General features: G+C 44.9%; 3 protein-coding genes across 4 annotated transcripts; 1 reads left to right on the top strand and 2 right to left on the bottom strand.

The window, feature by feature from the left end:
- Positions 1-10,192, bottom strand: LOC124468650 (melatonin receptor type 1C-like). Its single transcript, XM_047021505.1, has 2 exons — positions 8,405-10,192; positions 1-1,855 (listed from the first exon to the last, which is right to left on the bottom strand). The coding sequence occupies exons 1-2, from the start codon at positions 8,601-8,603 to the stop codon at positions 990-992; spliced, it is 1,065 nt and encodes a 354-aa protein (XP_046877461.1). The 5' UTR covers positions 8,604-10,192; the 3' UTR covers positions 1-989.
- A 76-nt stretch (positions 10,193-10,268) lies between these two features.
- LOC124468657 (serine protease inhibitor Kazal-type 1-like) lies at positions 10,269-11,668 on the top strand. Its single transcript, XM_047021518.1, has 4 exons — positions 10,269-10,379; positions 10,605-10,648; positions 10,737-10,846; positions 10,964-11,668. The coding sequence occupies exons 1-4, from the start codon at positions 10,334-10,336 to the stop codon at positions 11,007-11,009; spliced, it is 246 nt and encodes an 81-aa protein (XP_046877474.1). The 5' UTR covers positions 10,269-10,333; the 3' UTR covers positions 11,010-11,668.
- Positions 11,669-11,766: 98 nt separating this feature from the next.
- neurl1b (neuralized E3 ubiquitin protein ligase 1B) lies at positions 11,767-21,183 on the bottom strand. 2 transcript variants are annotated; one of them, XM_047021485.1, is made up of 6 exons: positions 20,660-21,183; positions 16,399-16,646; positions 15,809-16,142; positions 13,782-14,525; positions 12,719-12,844; positions 11,767-12,445 (listed from the first exon to the last, which is right to left on the bottom strand). In XM_047021485.1, the coding sequence occupies exons 1-6, from the start codon at positions 20,688-20,690 to the stop codon at positions 12,198-12,200; spliced, it is 1,731 nt and encodes a 576-aa protein (XP_046877441.1). In that variant the 5' UTR covers positions 20,691-21,183; the 3' UTR covers positions 11,767-12,197. The 2 variants fall into 2 exon arrangements, with proteins under 2 accessions (XP_046877441.1, XP_046877450.1); XM_047021494.1 differs by having other exon boundaries at positions 16,399-16,643.
- Between the last annotated feature and the right edge of the window lie 1,021 nt (positions 21,184-22,204).

The following is a 22,204-nucleotide window of genomic DNA, read 5'->3' as shown; positions in this document are numbered from 1 at the left end:
AAATGTATAGATATTTATTTTGAAAGTATTTTTGTGAGAGATACGCTTGACTCAGTAAGACAGAGCCCTCAGGCTGTGGCAGAATCACAGTGCATTAAAACAAGCAACATAAGAGTGAATAGGACACTGCAGGCTTGCTCACAAACTAACAGACACTAACACACACTAAGACACACTAACACACACTCTGCCACATCAGGGAGATGAGAGACAGACTGCTGTTGCTGCTGCTCCTCTGTTGGTACACAGGATTAGTAGTGTTGAAAAGAGCCAGTCTAGCTCACCCTGGCAAGGTCATTCTGAATATGAGGATACATGAGGATGCTTTTCCCCCAGGATGCAGTGCTTCCGACACAGACCTTAACTCACTATGACTATTCTTAGTCAAATGCTTCATTCCTCTGTAACTGAGCTTGGCACTCTAGTACGTATATGTCTGAAAGAGCAAATTCTTTAGAAAGCTACGCCTAAATAGACCAAAATAAAACATCAGTTTTTCTCCATCATGTCATTCATTTTGTTGTTTGGTATGGGGGACCACACTGGCTGATGTGATCTGTAGTAAAATAGGCACACTCAATGAATTGTTAAAACTGACAAGGACCGATCTGCAGACAGCTGATCAAACACATCCTCTTACCCTTATTTAATCAAAATCCTATTTTTTATATATATATATATATTTGTCTCTCATAATTTTGCTTGCTGTGTATATTTTCCCTTTTCTAAACATGACAATGCCACAGTGGGTTGACAGACAAATTAAAGTAGGGTATGACTACATGTGAGGTCTCTTACTGCATGTTTGTAACTCAGTCAACATGACCTTACTTAGTGTGACACCCTCCTGTAACTTCATCTGTAGGAAAGGCACAATGGAAGTGACACAACTGTAAGTGTAGGGCACCTTAACAGCCTGGCTTCAATGTCAGTGTGTTTCCCAAGTCCAGAGCCGCGATACGACAACCCAGTTCCCTCTCAAACAAACCTCAGACGTTTATTTCGGCCAGGTTATTGTTGGTGACGGCGGGCGAAGGCTTGCTCTTCATCCCCTCTGTCCCACAGCGGGAGGTCTCCATGAGCAGCAGACGGGGGACGCACAGGGCCAACACGATAGTCTTATATTCCTTCCGAAAGTTTTGGTTGAGCAGTCCATATATGATAGCATTCAGGCAGCTGTTGAAGTATGCCATGAAGTAGCTCATGACAAAGAGCCATTCTGGGATGTTGGGCGCCACCCTCATGGGGTTGATGGCCACGGCCAGGCCAATCAGGTTCAGCGGCGCCCAGCACACAGCGAACAGCACAAACACCATAAACATAGTCAGGAAGTTCCTAACGTCACTCGGCTTCACTTTGGTCCTGTACTCTGGCTTCACCCTGTGTTTGACCTGGATGACCAGGACCCAGATCCTCATGTAGCAGAAAGACACGACCAGCAGGGGGATGAGGAAGTGGATGACTACCACAGAGATGGTGTAGTAGGTGCTCACCGTCTGGGCGAAGGTGCAGGAGTAGATGCGTGGGTCGTATTGCAGCGAGCCCACAAAGAAGTTGGGCACGGTGGCGAGGGCGGTGAGCAGCCAGGTGAGGCCCAGGTAGCAGCAGGTGTTCCTGAGGCTGTACAGGCGATCGTAGTGAAGACTGTGGCAGATGTAGCAGTAGCGGTTGATGGCGATGGCCGTGATGTTGAAGATGGAGCCGATGACGCTGAGGCCCATGATGAAGCCACTGGCCTGGCAGTGAAGGTCACCCATGGTCCAGTCGTTGTGGAAGATGGCCGTGAGGACCAGAGGGTAGGGGTACACTGCCACCACCAGGTCCGCCACCGAGAGACTCACAACAAAGATGTTGCCTGTGAAGAGTTACAGATTAGACATCAACAAGGCCAGACAAACACACTTCCATTTAAAATAATCCATCCTATCCATCTAAAGTATTTTATTAGGAGCCCCCCAAAACCTTTAAGGTACAATCCATGCAATCGTTTCAGATCAGCAAAATGGTGGACCAGAACGTAAAGAGGTTGCTTCTGGACTGGAGAGTCTCTGGTTGGTTCTCCTGCTGTTTTGAAGTTTACACAGAATTATTACTAGCCCAGGTCATGATTTACTGTATGTCCTTTATTTCCGAACCAGCGAATGGATTGGAGACATCTTTCTTGTATTTCATTAAGTCTCAAATACTGCCTTGAGGAGGACCAAGTAAAATGGCAGAATTAGATCAGGACAGGATGGATGGATGGTTTCAACCCCCTGATTACTGTCAAATCACTTCCTGTCTTCCCAGTGGACTGAGATGGGAGTGTGACACTGGATCTCCATGAATTGCACCAACCACCCCTCATAGTGACGTCTGGGCCGTGGGAGGGACGGAGAGCCATGAATCATAAAGTATAACGACCTTGGCAGATATCAAGATGGATCGTAGAGCTCAGCTGCAAGTCAGTCAAATTCTCTGTGGGAAACAAAAAATGTCTCCATCACTACTTCCCTATACCAAGGGTATGGATGTCCCTGCAACATGTGAAAAAGACAAAGCATTTAGGTTTCATAGGCCTACTACAGTATTTGATTATGCATCCATTTAGCAGACACTTTTGTCCAAAGCAACATGCAAATTGTGCAGTTAGTAAGTACAATTGTCTATATTAAACTGTATGCTTTATTCATATTTACTATGTCTAAAGTGCTTAAATGGCCCAGCCACCTTTCAGAGTTCTCCTTTCCTGCCCCTGCTGACGGCAGGGTTGACTCCTCTTACTGTGAAGGAAGTACTATAGAGTTTTGCTGTTCCACCAAACGATTTAATGCGCTTTTGTGTTTTGTGTTATACACTGTGCCTGAGTGTGTGGATGTGTGTGTGAGAGAGAGGGAGCAGTGGATTTCTACCGTTTGTGCTTTGTATACTGGGCTAAGACGAAAGAGAGGATCATTTGTTGGTTAGGCCGCTTCACATGGATGCCAGTTGTGTAAGGGCTTGTGACCAGATAATTACTGGCCCACCGGCGTCTGAGAGCCCGGTCTGTTGCTAGTATCAACCCTGACAACCATTACCCAATCCAGCACCCGGCTCTGGCCAGTGTTCCATCCCTTTCACACACTCTGATAATAATAGCCTGCAAAGATGTCAGCAGTCAGGCCTGTGACCCCGTTTTCCAAGTCTAAAAATCCCTGTTAAATCTTTATATGGTGCGCAGGCCCTGCCTCAAACCAACAACTCTGCCAGAGCCATGAGCCCTGCTCAGAGTGCAAACTGTTACTCACGCTGTCTAATTAAACAGGGACCTCCTCTACTACTAGTGTGCTACTCCGTGTCTTTATGTCTGCCAACATTCTAGCCTGGCAGCTCTCACAGATGGGCTCCATGTTGTTGTAGCACTTACCTCATCCTCCCAGTGATAGAGCGAACAGAGCAGAGCAGCAGAGGACAGCAACAGGGGCTGTGCCTCTGGCATGCCTGTGCAGGAACTCAGACCGCCATGCATCAGTCTGAAATCAAACCCCGGCACAATGACAAACGCACGCAGCGCTGTGAATACCATGCGAGCTTCACAAATGTGAGCTGACATTTGTGAGCTGACTGGCTTGGATCAGACACCAGCGGCGTGCAGCATTCTCAGCAGGTTTCAGAGGAGCTGGGCTGTCGGGGGTGCTGAGAGATCATGTTTTCTATTTATTGTCTCTCCTCAGTCTCTTGTTTAAGTCAATTGTTACAGCCTGGTTCATCCGGATTGCAGAGTTTCCCAACAATAGGCTTGGAATCGTCTCTACTCAGACAGCTTTTGCAATGGATAAAATTAGAACTGAGCATTTTAAAGTGAGTAGAATCCATGTTGAGGCCAATTTCTTAGAATTTATCTTCTAAACTACAATATGTATAAATGATCACTCTATAATATCACACTGTCTTCATATACAGTACAGTAGCAGCTATCACTTTCCTATGGAAAGCTTTTAGTTTTCAAAGGAGTGCATCCTAAAAACTAAAGTAAAACAACTGAGAATTCATGAATCAAAGTCAAAACACCTTGGTAAAGGCATGTTCTCAGACATTATCCGGCGACATGTTTCTGAATGAGTTACAGTGATTTAAAAACACATAAACAATTGATAACCAATATGAACCATCTCAGGACACAGTGTGTTATTTGCCATTAAGTATAATTGGAAATGCTGTGGGGGAATGTATAACTGTAGTCAGAATTTCTTTTATGTAAAATGTATTTCCCCTTTAAGACATCTGCTGTCATCAGTTTGTTGGACACGTGTAGTCTAAATGAGCATTTGTTAGTGAACAGCATGACTGTCTGTTGTTCCCTGTAGAGAAGGGTTTAGGGAAGGGCATCGGCAGAGTATGTCAACACCCTCCAGTTCCTATGCCAGTGAATTCCTATTCCTAAAAAGCGTTAAAAGATAACTACTTCAGACAGAAAAATAAACACCTGGCTCTGTTTGAAGAGCCAGCCATGTGTCTCCAATGCGTTCAAAGCGATCCTTAGACACTGGTAGAACAGAGTGGAAGCTGCAGGACATCAGAAGAAGGAGGAATGCTGGAACATGTTTGTATGAATGTATCTACAGTATGTAGATGAACAGTCCTGGAGACAAGCCTGTGCATTCCTGGGATTCACGTGTCTGTACGCCCACATCAGTTCCTGCTCCTGGGGGCATTTGTCCCTCTTTCAGACCAGCTGTCTGTGTTCTCCTGCCTTCAAAGGACCACCAAAGAAATCTGATCAGCAAAGATAATCTGCCCATATACTGGGCCTTTGATTCTTAAGTCTATATTTATGTGTGTAACTAAGACTATTTACAAGCGCTGTGGGCAGTGCAAGAATCAAATGGAAATTGTTTTTTTTTCACAACATGATTGTTATTTTATTTATAACAAAAAAGATGACTTTGGACTTAATCATGCACATTATCCAAAATACAGCACACATAACTTCCTGGCGAGAGAATTGGGTCTGATGAATTGGTAGTGACTATGCCATGAACTCATGATCAGAGGGCCAGAGAATTTCGAAGAAACTGGACATTCAAGCTGACATCTACTGCCTTTTGGTAATGACAGCCTGCCTAGAGCCAGCCAAAAACATCATCTTCATTATCATCATCATCAAATCTTACAGACCAATGAGACCTCTGGTATCACCTATCTTCTTAGTCTTCAGACCTGTCACTTTGAGCTTTGGCAAAGAAAGTTTCGTTACAATCAAAGTAACAAGTTTGGAAAATGTGAATGCCGAAGTCCACCATAACGTATAAGTAATTTAAGTAACCCTAAATCTGCAGCTTCGTAAGGAACCTTTAGTTCTTATTCATACTCTTGATCTTCCTTCTGAACATATCTCGTCTCTCCCTGAGAGAGAGAGACGTGCAGAAAGAGAGAGAGAGTGAGAGAAAGAGAGACAGACAGACAGGCAGACATATATATGGATACATAAATAGATCCATGTGTTTGTGTCAAACATACTGATGTGTCTGATGGAAAGATTGACTGAAAGCTGAAGAGTGTCACTACACAGTTTCAAAAGGTCCCTGCAGCCACCTACATCCCATAATTTATCATTCTAATTGCCTACTGGTCAATAAGATTCAGACTTCATTCACTCCCCTAAAGATTTAGTACAGACCACGGCGGATTTGATCCATGAAATGTCATCATTGCTCTTTGATAATTCGGTAATTTCTGGCAGTTTGGAGATATCTATTAATAATAGTTGATTATTTTGAGGCTTCATTTTGAAGTCTGAGGAGATTGAAGGCACTCTCTTCATGCTACCCTCTGGAGCACAGGAAGGAAGTGTACATTTCTCACTAGACAGACTCTCCACCTGATGCCGACCTCCAGGATCTCATCTCGTTAGTCACCATCCCCTCCATCCCATCGCAACCAAAACACACACTAATAGTCATAGACCGACACGCTCCCAATCACACACACGCACACACAATAGAACAAGCACAGGCACACACAAATAAGCACGCAAACAAAAAACATATTCTTCAGATATTCTTCATTCCAGTTTTCTGTGATACATAACACCTATGTTTGTGTTGGACAAAGGACAGTCAGGGGGATGTCCTGTGCTGGCGCATGGTTATTCTATGTTGGCTTCATTCCAAGTGAAAGCACATAGACTCACACCAGACAGGCACCCAGAAGGAGACACACATCAGTACCTGCCCACTGGATGGGACAGAACAACACTAAAAACCAGGGAGAGAGATGGAGGGGGAGACCTGACGAGAGGAGATGAGACGAGAGGAGAGAGAGACAGATGGAAGGATAGGAGATATAAGGAAAGAGACAGAGGGAGAGGAGAGTACAAATGGAGGAAGAGAAGAGCTGGAGGAGGGGATATGATAAGAGCAGCCGGATAATGGCAGTGTTTTTGTGAAGCAGAGCAGAAAGCTGCTACAGCTTTCTGTCTCTGGAGAGGCTGACCAGCAGACAGAATGGTGGGATCCCAGGGAACAGGGACAAATAGCAGATGGGGTGTTTCAGCAGTCTGCGCAGGTGTGTGCGTGTTTGTGTGTGTACGTGCGTGTGTGTGTTCTTCTGTGTGTGCGTGCATGCGTGAGTTTATGTTATTGTGCACATGCTTCAAGTGTTTGAAGGATACCGCAGCAGTATTGTACCTATTTCATTCAACATTTGAATTCCATCATCTCCATCTCTTGCCACAGAAACTGGTTTAAACAATAGTTATTCAGTAACGCCATGAAAAGCTCAAATATCACACAATACTGTACTTTTTACTTGATCTATCCAGTTGTTTGGTTTCCACTTGGGCAGCTTTTTGAAATTAAACTTTCATAATGCAAGTCCCTACTCCTAAAAATAGTTGTTTTAAGCAGGAGGAAGGAAAAGCTGATTACTGAGCACCAAACCGAAGTGACACTTTCAGCCATTTCTTCTGCCCAAAGGACTACAACACAGAAAAGAGGAGATGTTCCTGCCTTCTGTTTATTTTGCCTTCCTCTTACTCTTTCAAGTCAGACCTATATCCAAATTGTATATTCTATGTTCAAAGTAGTGGCAATAGAAACAATGCTGTTCGTTCGGTCAGTGGGACCTGACAACAACGACAGCAGGTATACTTCGGCTGTTCTGTACACAGAAGCTTATTAGATCCATCAACCAGCTACACATTCTATTTCATTTTTATGCACTGCCAGCCAGTCTCTCATATTCTACAACGTTCTAGATGCCCCCTTGTTTAACTGGTTGGAGCTGCTTTGTTGTGAAACAGGCACATCAGACATATTATGTAATCTATAGCCTCTGATTGGTAATAAAAACCAATTCTTCAGGAATGTCTGATGACCTGGATGTTAAGACGTGTTCTTCACAGAGGCTTCCTAGCTTATGGTGTAATCTGTGTTGACTACAGCTCTTTGTCTCTGTGTTCGTCAACCTGCCACAGGGTTGAAGTTTTCATGGCCATGGAGAGGGAGGCTTGCACTTTCCAATAAACAAATGAGTCTTTATAACTCTGCCAGTTATTTAGGCAAAAACATTAAATAATAATGCTTGATTGCTTGGAGCACTGTACTAATGAAACCAATATGTTGTAATTTTGCTGCTGGATATCCATAATGTTAATTAACTGTACCACCTCATAACCTGCTTCACCATCTTATAAACGGACCCACCATGTATCAAACATACAATCATTGAACAAAGGCAGGCTAGAATATGTATCGAATATGTGAAGTTGTGCTTTTAGATAACACTGCTTAGGGATCTACAGTCGAAACCAAAATACTTCCTCACCTTGAGCATGTCCACATGCACATTCCTGAACCTGAGAAAGGGAAAAGTGATTTATCTGGCAACCCAAGGATGGAGGCTGACGATAGGGGTCATTATTTATGGAGAGATATATAGGTGCAGCCAAGTCCTGCCAGGGGCCATGTTAGCTCCATTACTGTATCTGAGGCAGAAGCTCATTTTAGATAGCAGCACAATATGAACCTCACTCACGGAGGTCATGACTTTCATCTCTCTTAATGACTAATCAGTCAACGGAATCGCAAGTCCGCCTGAAACAGACCTGCTCTGTAGAGAGCCACGAACTATCACCGTCAGGAAATTAAGTGGATACAGGCAGATAGTGTTATGAAGGTCCGTCAAGGTTGTTGTAAAAACAGATTTGTAATAAAGTTAAATTAGTCCCTCGGTAACAATGAACCAGTTATAGTCACAGGCCTATACCTGCCCATCTGTCAAGCACACAATAGAACATAAACAACAACATTTCGCCTCCTAAATGAAAAGCCAACAAAGACAAGAACGTTTTCTAAAAGTCTGAAACTAGTGACACAAAAATTACTTAAATCGGGGGTTTCATGGAGATAAGTTATTTTACAGTTAGGTTACGTGGATACCTCACCTGCATTCCTTAGTTTTTTGTTCCGAAACACAGAGAGGATAACGAGCACATTCCCCAGTATGTCAACCACTATGGTGAAGATCAGCACGCTGGCCAGCGCAGTGGACACTCCGGCGGACGAGTTCTGTTCCGCCGCGCAGCTTCCGTTCTCATTGTGAGACAAACAATGTACACCGCTTGAATTTGCCTCAAGTTCCATGTCTCTCACTGTGAGATTTCCATTGAGAAATAATATTTTTGTAATACGTGACTTTCACAAAGGCGTCCAACTTTAACCATGTTGGTGTCCTCGATTAGGAGGAGAGCTCCAAGTAGTCTAGCCCCGGGTCCTAGGTAACATTTGTGATCTATGATGAATAATCTCAATTGAATAACAAATCTTTAAGGATATGTTAGAAAATAGGTCGTGACTCATCCTCGAGTTTCCCTTCGTTTTCATCCTTCTCATTGTGCGTGCCATGACGTCTCCACCTGCAACCAAGTCCATAGTGGAGCGCGCGCAGTCTAACGGCATGCGTGATATCTCTGTGCGTAATGGATAAGAGCCGGTGAGAGGATTTCCTCGCCTCTGCGTAATATCATACTAAGTAAGTCTGTTTTATGGTGTGGTTCATGAATAAGGTATCTTCGAAAAACATCGTCACGTAATGTATGACAATCGCATGGATGGATAGAGTGCATTTTCCTATTTCATTCAGTTAGTTACTAAATACATTTGCCACATTTTGTAACCTATCTCACCCTTTTGTCATCATTGTCTGTTGGCTATCATTATCTCTAAGTGTCAAATCCAAAACTTCAACTATTTGTCAGGAAGTGTTCAGCATTTTCCGTCATCATAATCCGAGTGAATTTGGGAACTACTGCTGAAGTGATATGTGATAACGTATAAAAGTGTAAAACTTCCAGTTTAAGTATCTGATGAAAGAATTAATGTTTCCTTCATCGTGTATGCTTTACCTAATGGCGCCCTCGTGTGTCCAATTTTGACGGCTTGCACAAAGATGCAGCAGGGGACTTTCAGCAATCAATTGATTGGCATTGGAAGATTTGATACTGTACTATTGTGGTAGAAGGCAAATATACCAGGGTATATACTACAGTCATCTCTACACCGTGCCTTTAGGAGTAATGACAGGAAATTTGAATAAGAGAGAGCCTCTTTCAACATATTGTGTCATCACAAAATGTTGACATAATGAGGTCAGGTGTGGCAACAACGTTGGTATGAAGCCTATAGGATGGATTTCCCAAAACCTTTCAAAAAGCTGTTATTCGCCCTCTTGGACTAAGTAAACACTGTACATTTCTGTTTGCTTGTTTGGCTGCATCGAGGACAGAGTGAGAAGATGCATGAACTATATCAGTAGGAGTCAAATTATGGGTATACTTCAATCCAGTTCCATGTGTGTTGAAATCAGGATGGCGCCGTTTTTACTACTGTATAGGATACTATTACCATAAACCCGTAGATAACATTTATGATTATATATTTGACATTTATTTACATGTTATTGGGAATTGAGTTTACTTAAGGAAATTGAGTTTGTATTAGTTTTAACAGCAGATCACTCACGGGCATTCATACCTGGAACATCTGGTTTCATGTCTAAAGGTCAATATGCGCAAACAACCACCTGTTATGTCAGTTTCAGCTCTTTATTTAATTTTAGCCAACCTAACCTTGTTCTTAAAATGCAAGGACAAATGTATCTATCAAGCTAGCCTTCTGAGAAAAATACAAGATTAACATTTGATGATTCGACAAACATGCACAATTGCGTCATTCTCGCCCACACTCACGGCCAAGGCCAACCATTATTTAAACGTCGTGTCACTACGGGGTGGAGACAGAAAACATATAAATATGACTCACCTGGTTAGCGCCATCATCAGTCGAGTAAATACCTTTGAAGAAGACGTGGAAAAATGAGGACATTACCAAGACTTATACTTGCCTTCCTCTGTGTTGCTGGTAAGACCACGTTTGAACTTGACATTTGTTCTGAAATGTACGTGTTTTACCGGCTTTGGAAATGTAGCTCACAAACAACAAACTAGACACGCTCTGTCATTCTGCAATAACAGTTTCTAAATCGTTAGAAGTATGTCGACTAGACTTTTAACATGTTAAGGAGACCGCTCTTATAACACATTCAATTGATTGGACTGATTTTTATTCTGAAAACGCAATCAACAGTTGCAGTACACGGAGCCAATTTGCTTCCTGGCGAAGGGGAACAGGTGAGGGAGCAAAATGTTTATGACAAACCAAACCAATTTACGTTAGTACAGGGGAGCGTTCATCTTTGTTTCTGTTTTGTGCACACAGGCTGACTGTGCACAGTTCAGCCTACCCATGTGTCCACGCAACTATGAACCAGTCTGTGGATCCGACGGTGTCACCTATGCCAACGAATGCATGCTGTGTTTTAACAACAGGTGGGTGTTTGTGTAGAGGGAAAGGAGTGTAGCGTGTCGGGAACAACTTAGAATTTATCAGAAGTCAAGTCGTGTGTTTAATTTGTTGTGTAACTACAGGCATTTCTATTTCCACAGCGAGCGCAAGGTTAACGTGTTGATTAGGAGCAAGGAGGCATGCTGAACTGACGAAGAACAAAATAACCAACCTTCCCGGGATGAGAAATATTTTATCTTGGATTTAATTTCGAAACTAAGCCTATTATTCATGTGGCATTCTTATGCGAATGCAAGGTAGTATTTAAGCAATGAAAAGTTTAAACTGCACTCTTGGCCTCCATGTGTTCTATGTTTTTCCCAGTGATTTTAGCTTTTCCTGTTCAGATGAAGACCTACTCTATTTCATTTTGTTTTAAAATAAGACAATTAAAGCCTTTTTATTCTACTCACCTGTTCCAGACTTATCTCATGTGGGATTCAAGAGTTGCAAAACCAGTTTGTGGCATATTCTAATGTTGAACCTGCATCTTTGTTGGTCACATAACTGGAAACTCCTGTTTTGCTTTACAGAAGCAACATAAATGCACCCAAATGTAGGTGCTTGAATTAAAATGGGCACTTTGTGTCAACCACTCTTTAATGTAACTTAATGTGCAAAACCATTGAACCTTTAATATCAGCTTCTTTCAAATTCTTCCGTTTATCATGAAGCTCCTGAACGAGTCACTGACTCCATATGGCCATTTGGGAAACATACAATAACTAAGCTCTGATCATCTCTACAAATGTAATTTTCACAAAACTCGGCAATGTATTTTCCAAATATAAAAAAAACGATTGTCATCTTAGTTACTTCTTGGGACATGTAGACATTTGACAAACATTGTCTAAGGCACTAGAATGATCCTTTTGGAAAGGGTCCTAAATGGATATACAGCAGTCCAAGTTGTTAGGATGAACACATCTGGGATGAGAAGGAGATGAGTATTCACAAAAGAGCCCAAAAAACTGTTCTTCATCCACAAGGACCTAGGGCAACTGGAGCATGTGATGGAGATGTAGAGAAGGGACAGACAGAGCTGATTGAGGCATGCCCCTACAACAGCCCTCGCCTTAGCTGTAAATAGAAACTGAACTAGACAGAGACACTGCTTTATCACTACATAGTCTGAGAAGGGTAGTCTCAGGGAATTGAACACAAGCAGCCAGAGTCCTGGGCTTGCTGAGGGTGGTGGAAGCTCAGTGCCAGGCAGGTATGAACTCATCGGGGCTAGGATTGAGTCCCTCCAGTTCCAGAGACCCCGTGCCCTTCGGGTGCAGACACCGAGCACCTGGGCCCTGGCCGGCCTTAGCCCTGAGCATGCCGCTCCAATCAGGGTCGATACGTCTTGATGACGTCCTTGATGGGCCTCCGGCAGATGGGGCAGCAGGCGTTGATCTGTCTCTTCAGCTTCAGCCCGCAGTCGTTACATAGACACATGTGTCCGCAGGTGTAGATGACCGTGTCCACCTCCTGGTCGAAACACACGGTGCACTCCCCGTTCTTACCAGCAGGAGGCAGCTCTGGAGCGGAGAGCGTGGGAGAGACGGGGGGACTGAGGGGGGAGCTGGGGGCTGTCACTGAGGAGGGAGACAGACACAAGACAGGATATATTAAAGGGCAATGGGGAAATATATTTTTTTTCAATACTTTTTATTCCTATAGGAAAGAGCTAGCAATGAATACAGTGTGACATTATTCAAATGATTACACATAATGGACCGGAAACAATGTGATGAGAGGTGTGTGTGTGAGTAGTTAGAGGGTAGGGTTGGAATAGAGGTAGTGTGAGCATGCTGCGTGGGAGTTAGGGTGGAGGATGTGTGTGAGTGAGGTGAGGGTTGGTCATGTACCCAGGGAGGACTCTGAGGCAGAGGACGATCGGTTGACGCTGAAGGCCAGGTCAGAGTCACTGTCATCTGTGCTGCTGCTCTGGGAGCTGCCGGGGGACAAGGAGGCGGGGCTGGACTGCATAGTGCCTGTAGTAAAGACAAGCACAGACACTCCAATCAAACACACATTTGACAGTTATTTTTGTAGATTTAGAATGAGAATACTATCCAATCAAAAATTCAACATCTCATCTTGTCCCTCTGATTAGTCGTAGCAAAAAGAGAATTGGGGATTTGGTGTGGTGCTCATGTTCTGTCAAATTGGACAGTACCAATTTTATATACATTTTTAAGTGACTATTCCTTAGTTATGTTGACGTCACTGACAAGCTCCCACTGGGCTGTAATTCAACAAAGCGTCAGGCTTCCATAGGGACTTGTGGGAGAGCTGGGATAGGTCAGCTAAGTCACAACCAAAAATAAACCAGAGGGGCCGAGGGGATTGACTATGCCACAGCATTCCTTCAGGTCTGGGAAAACCTAACGAAACAGGATGAGCTGTTGAAACATGGACAAGCAGGGAATGTGATTGTGGTCAACTGTTGCTACCACAGAGGGGGGGGGGACAACAACATTTAGACGTTACAACTCTGAGCTCCAAATATATGTTTTGTTGTTTGTCCTGCAGTGCTTGTCCTGTGCCCTTATTGATTGACAAGATAAACTAGCACAGTCTGTAGCTTGTACTCTAGTGTAGTGGAATTAGTTACACGCAGTCATATGTATAAATCCTGCTCACCTGTGTGCTAACGTTTCGGTGCCGTAGCCGGCTAACACAGTATTTGTGAAAAGTGTGAAATTATATTGGAAGTCTGAGGATCATTGATTGAACAGCAAAGAAGTTAAACAAAGGATATGAAAAAAATATTACAACATTTTCTACTGTCCAGACAATAATTCTTCACTTGTCACATGAGCAAACACCACTCAGAACCCAGTTTCTCATTTTTTTATGTCAAGCTCATCCTTCGCGGTCGTTAACAGTTTTAAACACCAACCCAGAGTGAACAATAGGTTGTCTCACCCAGTATCCTGAGTCTGTTTACAGCTCCATGCAGGGTGAAGAAGGCCCAGAGGACCTGAGAGGAGTCCACACACAACAGCCTGCCGCGGGCCGCTCCGTTCACCCCGTGGTGCACCTCTCCACTGGGCAGCAGGCTGAAGCTCAGCACGTCCCCGGAGCAGGGCATGGGGAAGCCCCGGTACACCACCCAGTACTCCTTACGGTCCAGTAGGACCTCTGGGTCGGCTGGCAGCTCTCCAGCGTGCAGGCTCCCTGGGTCACAGGAGGTAACCCCAAAAAGCAGCGCACCAAAGTAGGGCAGGCCCAGGTGGCCCACCTCCACGTACAGAGTCTCACCCACATGCAGCGGCCGGTCGCTGAACACCAGGGTCCTGCTGCTGTCCAGAAAGTGGATGCAGGCGGCCGAACGGTCGGCGGAAAGGATGACGTCAGGCCCACGGACAGGGTGAAAGTGCAGGTCGTTGTCCAGAGGGGAGGGCAGGCCCCGGACCACCCTGGGGGCAGAGAAGGCGGAGGTGGAGGAGGTGGGAGTGGAGGAGGAGGTGGAGGTAGTGGAACAGCAAGGAATAAGCTGGCTGCAGTTGTTGAGTTGGAGGGTGGCAGCCATCTTGGCGGCGGCGGCCTGGTTGTTCTCTAGCTGGTTGTTGCTGTAGTTGGCTGAGTCGTGGCTGCTCTGGGGCAGGTAGGCACTCAGACGTGCCGCGCTGAGGCAGCTGGAGCCCACACTCTCTGCAAACGTGCTCTCTGTGGAGGGGCAAGACAGAGGGTCAGACAGGGGCTCCATTCAGGGAAGCTTCAATGTGTGTGTGTCAGCTTCAAACCCCAAATATATTTTCTTTTGTTTGTTATTTACCAAACTAGCAGCGCACTCCAACTCTCCACAACCTCACAACCGGTTTATTTTAAGTGTTGTGTTTTATTATTAAACCACGGACTTGCGGGGCTTATTGCTTTTCTAAAATTGTTACTACAAATATTTGATATGGTTTCATCAATAAAAACAATTAGAAACAAAATAGTTTAATAATAAACCGTAATTCTTCCGCTACTGCAAAGTATAGTTCCTACATAAATTGTTGCCACGCAACAGCCAGATGGACATCTTTGCCGTCTTTTTCAATTTGAAATATTCGATGCGCAGTAATATGGAATGTTAAAGAATGTTATGAGGACAACCTGTGAGGTTATACTGGATTTTACAACGGCATGGAACGCGATATAGCCAATCACAATCAAGGATGGGAACAACCAGTTTTAGAATAGAATTCTAAGTATGCCTTAATTCCCCCCTATGTTATGGCTTGGTGTAGACAAGTCAGGGACTAAGAGGCCGTCTTGGCTGGAGACGCTGCTGCTCATGACTGTTTGCAGTGAAGCTGGAGCAGTGGAGCGCTCTGGCCGCTCACCAGAGCTCTGGGGATCACACGCCTTTACCAAACATGGCCATAGCTCCTGTCAGCCTGAAGATAAACACTAGCGTAGAGAGACGGAGAGAGAGTAGGGAGAGCGTAGTGAGAGAGGGGAAAGACAGAGTGAGAAAGTAAGAGAGAGGGGCCGGGGGTAGGGGGCTACTGGTTGACGTCTATGGCCTGGTTCCTAGTTCTCCTAGTATCTCCCCATGTTGTGTCTCAGTCTTGGAGAGCAGGTCGATTTACTAGCCAGCAGCATCGCTGTATCTCAGGACGGTTGTAAACACTAGACCAGATACTGAGCCCCACTCCCTAATGCTTAGTCCTCAAACATCAGCCCTTCCTTAAGGTTAATCAAGTTTGAAATATTTTGGACTGAGCATAAGGTCCTACGCCCTGACAATGATATGAGGATTCAAACGGCTGACTAACGATGTCTACATGTACAACTGTCTACAACTCATTGAGTCACTTTACACACAAACTCCCACAGCTATCGACGCCTCACGGAGCTGCATGTATATTTTGCATGTCAAAACCTGCATCCTACAGCATGTTTGAACCAGTATCTTCTCAGTACAACCAGCAGTGTGACCTTGGCGCATGTCGCTAGCTCACCTAGCAACGTGACCTCCTGGGTGATGCCGTAGATGTCGATGATGGTCCAGAGGGGGCAGCCAATACTGAGGCCACAGTGGAACAGGATTGGCTCGCCCTCGTTGATGCTGTAGAAGACCCGTCCGTGGCGGTCCACCCAGAAGGCTAGCACATTGTCCCTGAGAGCCAGCCTCTCAGGCAGGGCCTTGGCCCAGTAGCCCGGTCGCGTCACCAGGTCCGGACACGCGTACTTGGGGATGTCTGCCGAGGCCAGCTCGCCAGGGTCCAAACTGGTGAAGCCGAAGCGCAGCGCTCCGCTCCAGCCCGTGTGGACGCCAGACAGACGCAGACGCACCTGAGGGGAGAGGTCAGGTGACACGGGGCAGCTGCATCATCACGGTAAACTCATCAGACAATATGTGATGAATGTTAATGGAACTGATTCTACCTATGCCAACTGAAGCTAAATGTTTTGTTTTTTGCTTTGGTAGCATGTTGGAATTATTCAAATCAGTTGGATGGAAGATAATTGAATACTTTTTGAGTGTGGCTGAATCTTAGCGTGACCATGACATGATAACAGCAGCTTCACCTCAGCTTGATACCCTTACCTTCTCGTAGAGGCGAACAGGTCTCTGGCTGAAGGTGATGCCATTGCAGAAGCTGTTTTTACGAGTGGCGCGTCGCAACTGGCCGTCCAGGCGGATGTTCTTGCCCTTGGAGTGGGGATGGAAGCGGGGCGACTCCAGGCTGAGGCTGGTCGGGGGGGCCGACGTTCGTCTCTCCACACCTGCACCTCCATTAGGGAGGGTGTAGTACTGCCTGCTCACTACCGGGCGGGGCTGCAGAGTCCCATCTGCTGGGGCACATTAGGGCAGAGTGATTGATTGATTGTTTGGGCTACAAAACTGAAAGAAGTAATAATGAATAGTTTACTCATCATTGATTAAAAAATGACTAAATTCATTAAAAGAAAAAAACTTGGAGTGAGGTAATTTGTACTAAAAATAAAACTAAGATTATGCCATTGTCCATTCAAGCAGTTTCCAAATAGCTTTTTTGGGGGACTGAGATGTCAGGATGGGAATATGACTGATAGCAGCTGTTCTTAATCGAGCAGAGTCAACAGCCAGCATTAGCTGTGGGGCTGAGTGTTGGTGTGGAGGCCAGAGGTTAGGAATGCAGTACAAGCCACAGTCCCTGACACTTCCTTTCCCGCAGTGACACTATAAGGCCATCCATCTACAGTCAGATTGTACCTAATAGCCTATTTTAGACTGTAACCTATATTTACTGTACAGAAACTTAGTGTTATGTCCCCACACATTAATGGCTCCTGCACACTCCGAGCCATCAGCACAAACACATTCTAAATAGCCTTTTTCATCTGTTTCCAGAGCTATGTTTAGATGATGAGCTGATAGGGTGACAATGGTTCTACAGAGGAGCAATATTTACTGGTTATCACAGCCTCCTAGAACTCTGTCTTTGATCCAATCCGACCAGGCCTTAGAGCCATCTTCTCTGCCCAGAACCAGGCTGAGACAGGAAGGCTATGGGTCTACACACAGATCAATGATGACTCTAGCTCTAAGATTTACGAGTCGGACAGACAAAGATCTGATTGAATTTGTTCCTCCAGCCATTGCTGCTGGTTTACAGTCAGAGAATATTAAAAAGTCGATAAAGAAGGTAATTGTTTTCCTAGGGTCTGAAGACAGCCAGCGCTCCAAAGAGCTGGAGCAGCCTATCTTATCCCAAGAAGAGCTCTGAGGCGACATCCCTCCCTCTGGCCCCTTGGCTATCATTTGTTTAGAGAATGAATTCACATTAACTATGTGCATATTCACTCTAATCTACATTAGGAGAATCACTCAGTGAAATGTACCACAGCACATTTCCCATATAGGACATTATCCATAATTACGTTTTGAAGTAGGAGGTTGTGGTGAACATCTGTAAGATCTCTGCCGATCTCTGCCCGGCCCCTCTCCCCCTATGGGGTTGCACTGTGACGTGTAACAAACTCTGCAGCTACTGTCAAGGCACAGCCGTGGGGGCGGCAAGCTAGCTTACTGGAGAGCTGGCAAACAGAACCAGACGGTATAGACCTAGCTAGCTGTATGTCTCCTACTCAACTACCTCCCTGACAGGGGCACTCAGGCAGCTTGAAGTGATCGGTGTCACATCAGAGAGAAGAGCAGACTGATATAACTACTTGGTTTCCATTATTAGAAGAAGGGCATGGCCACACCGCTAATGGAGGGCTGACAGATGGGGTCATTGTCAGCTTTAGATATGTCTTGTATTCATCCGTCCATGTCTACCTTTGTTTTTCAAAAACAAAGCCCCGAAGAGTCTTAGATTTACGGTATAGCTTTCATCACGCTATATATAGTACAGCTTCAAATCTGTCTAGGCGTGAAAGCATTTACTCTCCATATGTAATCAGCCAGTGGCATGGCTATGCAAATGTGCCTCATACATGAACCATCTCTGGCTTCATGTATACATCCTACTGTTCAGTGGTCTTACTGACATCAAGTCATGTGTTCCTCCTGTTTTTCAGAAAGCCAGAAGCTCAGTGCACAACTAGTTTAAACCAGCCCTTTAAACGGATGATTATTGGATGAATTAAGAAACCAATGCAAGCCTGTTCTAGGCAGCTCAGGAGTACAGGAGCCTGGTCACACAGTAACTGCCAAGCCCAAATGACCTCACCCAAAGACACAGTGTTAAACTCAGCCAACTGTCTAATCTAAGTGTCTGCTAGAGTGAATTGCGCTGTTTTCTTATCGCACTCTTGGAGATGGGAGAGGGGGATTGAAAAGAAGGGGAGGAATAGAAAGGGTGAGGGACAGACAGATAGGAGGAGAGGAAAGAGAGAGAGAGAGAGAGAGAGAGAGAGAGAGAGAGAGAGAGAGAGAGAGAGAGAGAGAGAGAGAGAGAGGGGGGGGGGGAGGGTAGAGACAGGAGGAGAGACAGAAGCGTGGAAGGATAGAGATAGAGGGAGACAGGAGGCAGAGGGCAGCTGAGGCAGCTCATTGGAGATTTGGTTAGGAATCACAGTCTAACAGAGGCTTGGGGGCCATTAATGTCAAAAGATTGGCCTCCTCTTCCTCCTCCTCCTCCTTTTCCCCAGAATGGCTCTCACACATGTGATTAGTTTATTTTTAGAGACCGAATGTGGTAGCATGCACGGCTGCACCCCTCTGGTGGTCCCCATGAAAGAAATCATGATGAGATTAATCATCCAAAGTGCTTTGCGATAGAAAATATTGGGTTTATGTGACATGAACAAAACACACTGAATGTGGAGGGAGCTCCGCTTTCTGGAGATCCTGGAAGCAGGAGAACACCCGAGAGCACTGCATCAAGCAGAAACAGCAGCCAAGACCTGCAGGTCAGCTGGCTAAGCTACTTCAGATACCTAAGACATGTACCTCACATAGAGATGCTGGCTTGACCATGATAAATGGATTATATATCGAGCACACCGGCATGCTGTCCCCTCCCTTCAATGCTTTCACAGCAAACCATATCAGATGTCACTGGCAGTTTAGTGCTTTGTCGGTGTTGCTATGGTGCTGTGCTCCTGGATTTTCTCTGGGAAGGTCGTAAAATTTCAGATCTGATGACTTTGCCTTAACTCCGCCTGGCTCATTGACCAGCTCATTGACCACAAGTTTAAAATGTCTCGGTCAAGTTTGAGGGACGTGTAGGCTCATATAAACACCACTTTGACAATGACCTCACATCAGGATGGCCAAACACAGTCTCCCCTGTTCCTTGCTGTCAACGACTGAAGTGTGGCATTGAAGTGTGTTTGTGTTTTGCTCTCTGTCTGTAGGGCCCAGCTCTTGATAACCACCTGGCGTGTGTTTGAACCCATTTAGACTGAGTATCAGAGAACGAAGAGGCGGTCAAAAACCTCTCTTGGACTCAGGGCTGAACTGTGCTGTACTTCTCAGATGCCCACACGTCTCTGGCTAACTGTTGCCCCTCTAAACTCACTGCTGGCTCCTGTGACAGTGTCTATCAGACTACCTGTGCAGGTTGGACCATCAAGCTGTGAATGGCATGGTGGCTCGCACCATCTCAATAAGACTGGAACTGACTAATCTGAGTGAAGCCACGGACAATGAGGAATCAAATGGCTGTTTTGAATACCAAGATGTATAAATGCAAGGCAAGAAATCTGCTCTGTGGAGGTGGAAAATCTGTTTTAGGGAAACATTGTGACCTGAAAACATGTGACTAAGTATTAACTGAAAAAAGTGGGCAGTTAAAAATATTTGTACTGGTCATCTATAAAAAGTAAGACTTTGTACTGGTAAGAAAGGTCCTGCCATAAAGCCCAATTTTATCAAACCCATTTGATGTCATTGTAGTGAAATTACAAAGAGGACGTGATTATAAATTTATGACATGAAAGTATTTTAACTGTCACATTAAGTAAATTAAGTTTTAAGGTTGGGATTATAAACACCATAAATATTGAAACAGACATGCTTTATGATCAGATCAATAAGGCGTTGGCACACATGATTTTAACCTAACCATAAACAAATGTATCAGGATATGAAATCTAATTGGGCAATTAAAAAGAATCGGCTACACCTTTTATTTCCAAGAGCTACTTGGGAATCTCTCCCACGCAGTAGCGCGCATCTCTGCAGCTAGTCAAGACAGTTGTCAAGGGAGCCAATGCCAAGCGTGTACAGTGAAGCAAGTCGCAAAATTTAGGACATGCCATATTTATCAACACAGATTTAACGCAACCTGACGACTTAATACGGTCACAAATATTGATTGATAAAGGCTATAAGTATAATGCAATAGTGTTGACCTCATGAATGTGTAAAATCTTACCTATCAGAGGTTTAGGTGTCGTGTTCCCCATTATTTCCAGTAATTTGTCTCACCGGTTGACAAGTGAATTTTGAATGCAATATTTCGATGTCCATCCATTTATACACGTATTAAAGCGGTGCAATGCGTTGCTACAGATGAGCTTTCCAGTCTAAGTATGTTAGAACCGTTTGAACGGCACCATATCTTCAAACTCAAGCGTGGACATGCTCCTCTTATCTTGGCCGGAGCTGCTACGGACAGGCAGTCTCCCAGTATTTCGTTAACCAGCGCGCAGCAGCCCCCCTCCCCTCCTGTAGTAGTCTCACTACAGCACGACTTTAAAGACACAGTATGCGTCGCTCCCTCTCAACTGGCACACAGGACTGACTCCATCTGCTGATACCCATGTCTAATTGTCTGTATGCTTTCCTATTTCTGTCATGGGATAGTCTCAATAAAATAAATCTATCAATAGGCTACATAAAGGCCCTAGTGAAATACACCAAACCACCATGGCAATCAGTTTCTACTGTGCTTGAATGTCTAAGTATATGTAATAATGTCCACTAAAAACCATTACAGTCTGAAATACTTTTTTGAATCTGATAACATCAAAATGCTAGCTTTGTTCATTGTTGCATGACGTGATCTTCCTGCCCCAAGAATATCCCCCTTGAAGGGAAACACCCTGTTCTCCTCACAAGGTATGATTCCAGAGCAGACCAGTGACTACAACACAACTCATGAACCAAAAGCAGTTTATAAAAATACATCTAATTGTTTGCTAATTAACATGATCAATCTACTTCGATGTGCATAGTGAAATCATCCCAAAATGCCTACTATTGAAAAGAGTCCAAACAATTTGTGAGGAAATCCCATCTTTTCCACCCACCCATCCTCCCACAGTCTCCCCTGTCTTCTTCCACACAGCCTTGACCGCTGGGCTTCTCTCAAGCTGTTTCCTGCCTTCTGAACCCTGCTGGTCTCTGAGGAGCCCAGGTTGACTGGACTGGGGGGCTGGGAGGTTGGGCTGGAAGGCAGTAGGGCTGGGAGCTTTGTGGGAGGCTGGTTGGATGTCTGTAATACTAGTGATGACAGGAAGGCCTTGTCTCCTGTCTTTCTGACTGGATGTCTGGATGTGGAGCCAGATAAGCCTGGGGTGCTGTCATAGCCACAGCCCGGAACTGCCCTCAGATGGGCAAAGCACAGGGATGGTCAGAGATTACCAGGAGATTATGAGAAGGGCAAGCGGAGGCTAGACCCTGAGCAGTGTGGATGCGTGGGGATGGAACATCAATGTTTGGTGCTGACGTGACTCGGGAGAAGTGAAGGGGAGTGAATTTAATTGGAAAAATGTTCTAAATTAATTATTTTCATATGGCTGGATGGGACATGATTTAATTGATTTTTTCATCCATGGAACCTTGCACTCCAATTAATTGCTATTCATGGTGCACATCCTTCACTCCACCGAAGGGAGCTATCTCTCATGGGTGGGATTCAAACTGCCCTTACTGTCTATAAGGTCATGTTTGATCCCAGTCAGATTAGTCCTGTGAG

Source organism: Hypomesus transpacificus, chromosome 1 (genome assembly GCF_021917145.1).
Source record: "Hypomesus transpacificus isolate Combined female chromosome 1, fHypTra1, whole genome shotgun sequence".
Taxonomy (NCBI): domain Eukaryota; kingdom Metazoa; phylum Chordata; class Actinopteri; order Osmeriformes; family Osmeridae; genus Hypomesus; species Hypomesus transpacificus.
Note: the sequence above shows the minus strand (reverse complement) of the source record. Positions and strands in the feature narration are given on the sequence as shown.

Bases quoted from the DNA above. Each gene is read 5' to 3' on its own strand.
- LOC124468650 (XM_047021505.1), bottom strand. From the start codon at position 8,603: ATGGAACTTGAGGCAAATTCAAGCGGTGTACATTGTTTGTCTCACAAT. The intron at 1,856-8,404 runs GTGAGGTATCCA...AACTCTTCACAG, and splicing joins CAAAAAACTAAGGAATGCAG to GCAACATCTTTGTTGTGAGT.
- LOC124468657 (XM_047021518.1), top strand. From the start codon at position 10,334: ATGAGGACATTACCAAGACTTATACTTGCCTTCCTCTGTGTTGCTG. The intron at 10,649-10,736 runs GTGAGGGAGCAA...TTGTGCACACAG, and splicing joins TTCCTGGCGAAGGGGAACAG to GCTGACTGTGCACAGTTCAG. The intron at 10,847-10,963 runs GTGGGTGTTTGT...CTATTTCCACAG, and splicing joins ATGCTGTGTTTTAACAACAG to CGAGCGCAAGGTTAACGTGT.
- neurl1b (XM_047021485.1), bottom strand. From the start codon at position 20,690: ATGGGGAACACGACACCTAAACCTCTGATAG. The intron at 14,526-15,808 runs GTGAGCTAGCGA...GCCCCTCCACAG, and splicing joins CCAGGAGGTCACGTTGCTAG to AGAGCACGTTTGCAGAGAGT. The intron at 12,446-12,718 runs GTACATGACCAA...CTCCCTCCTCAG, and splicing joins TGCCTCAGAGTCCTCCCTGG to TGACAGCCCCCAGCTCCCCC.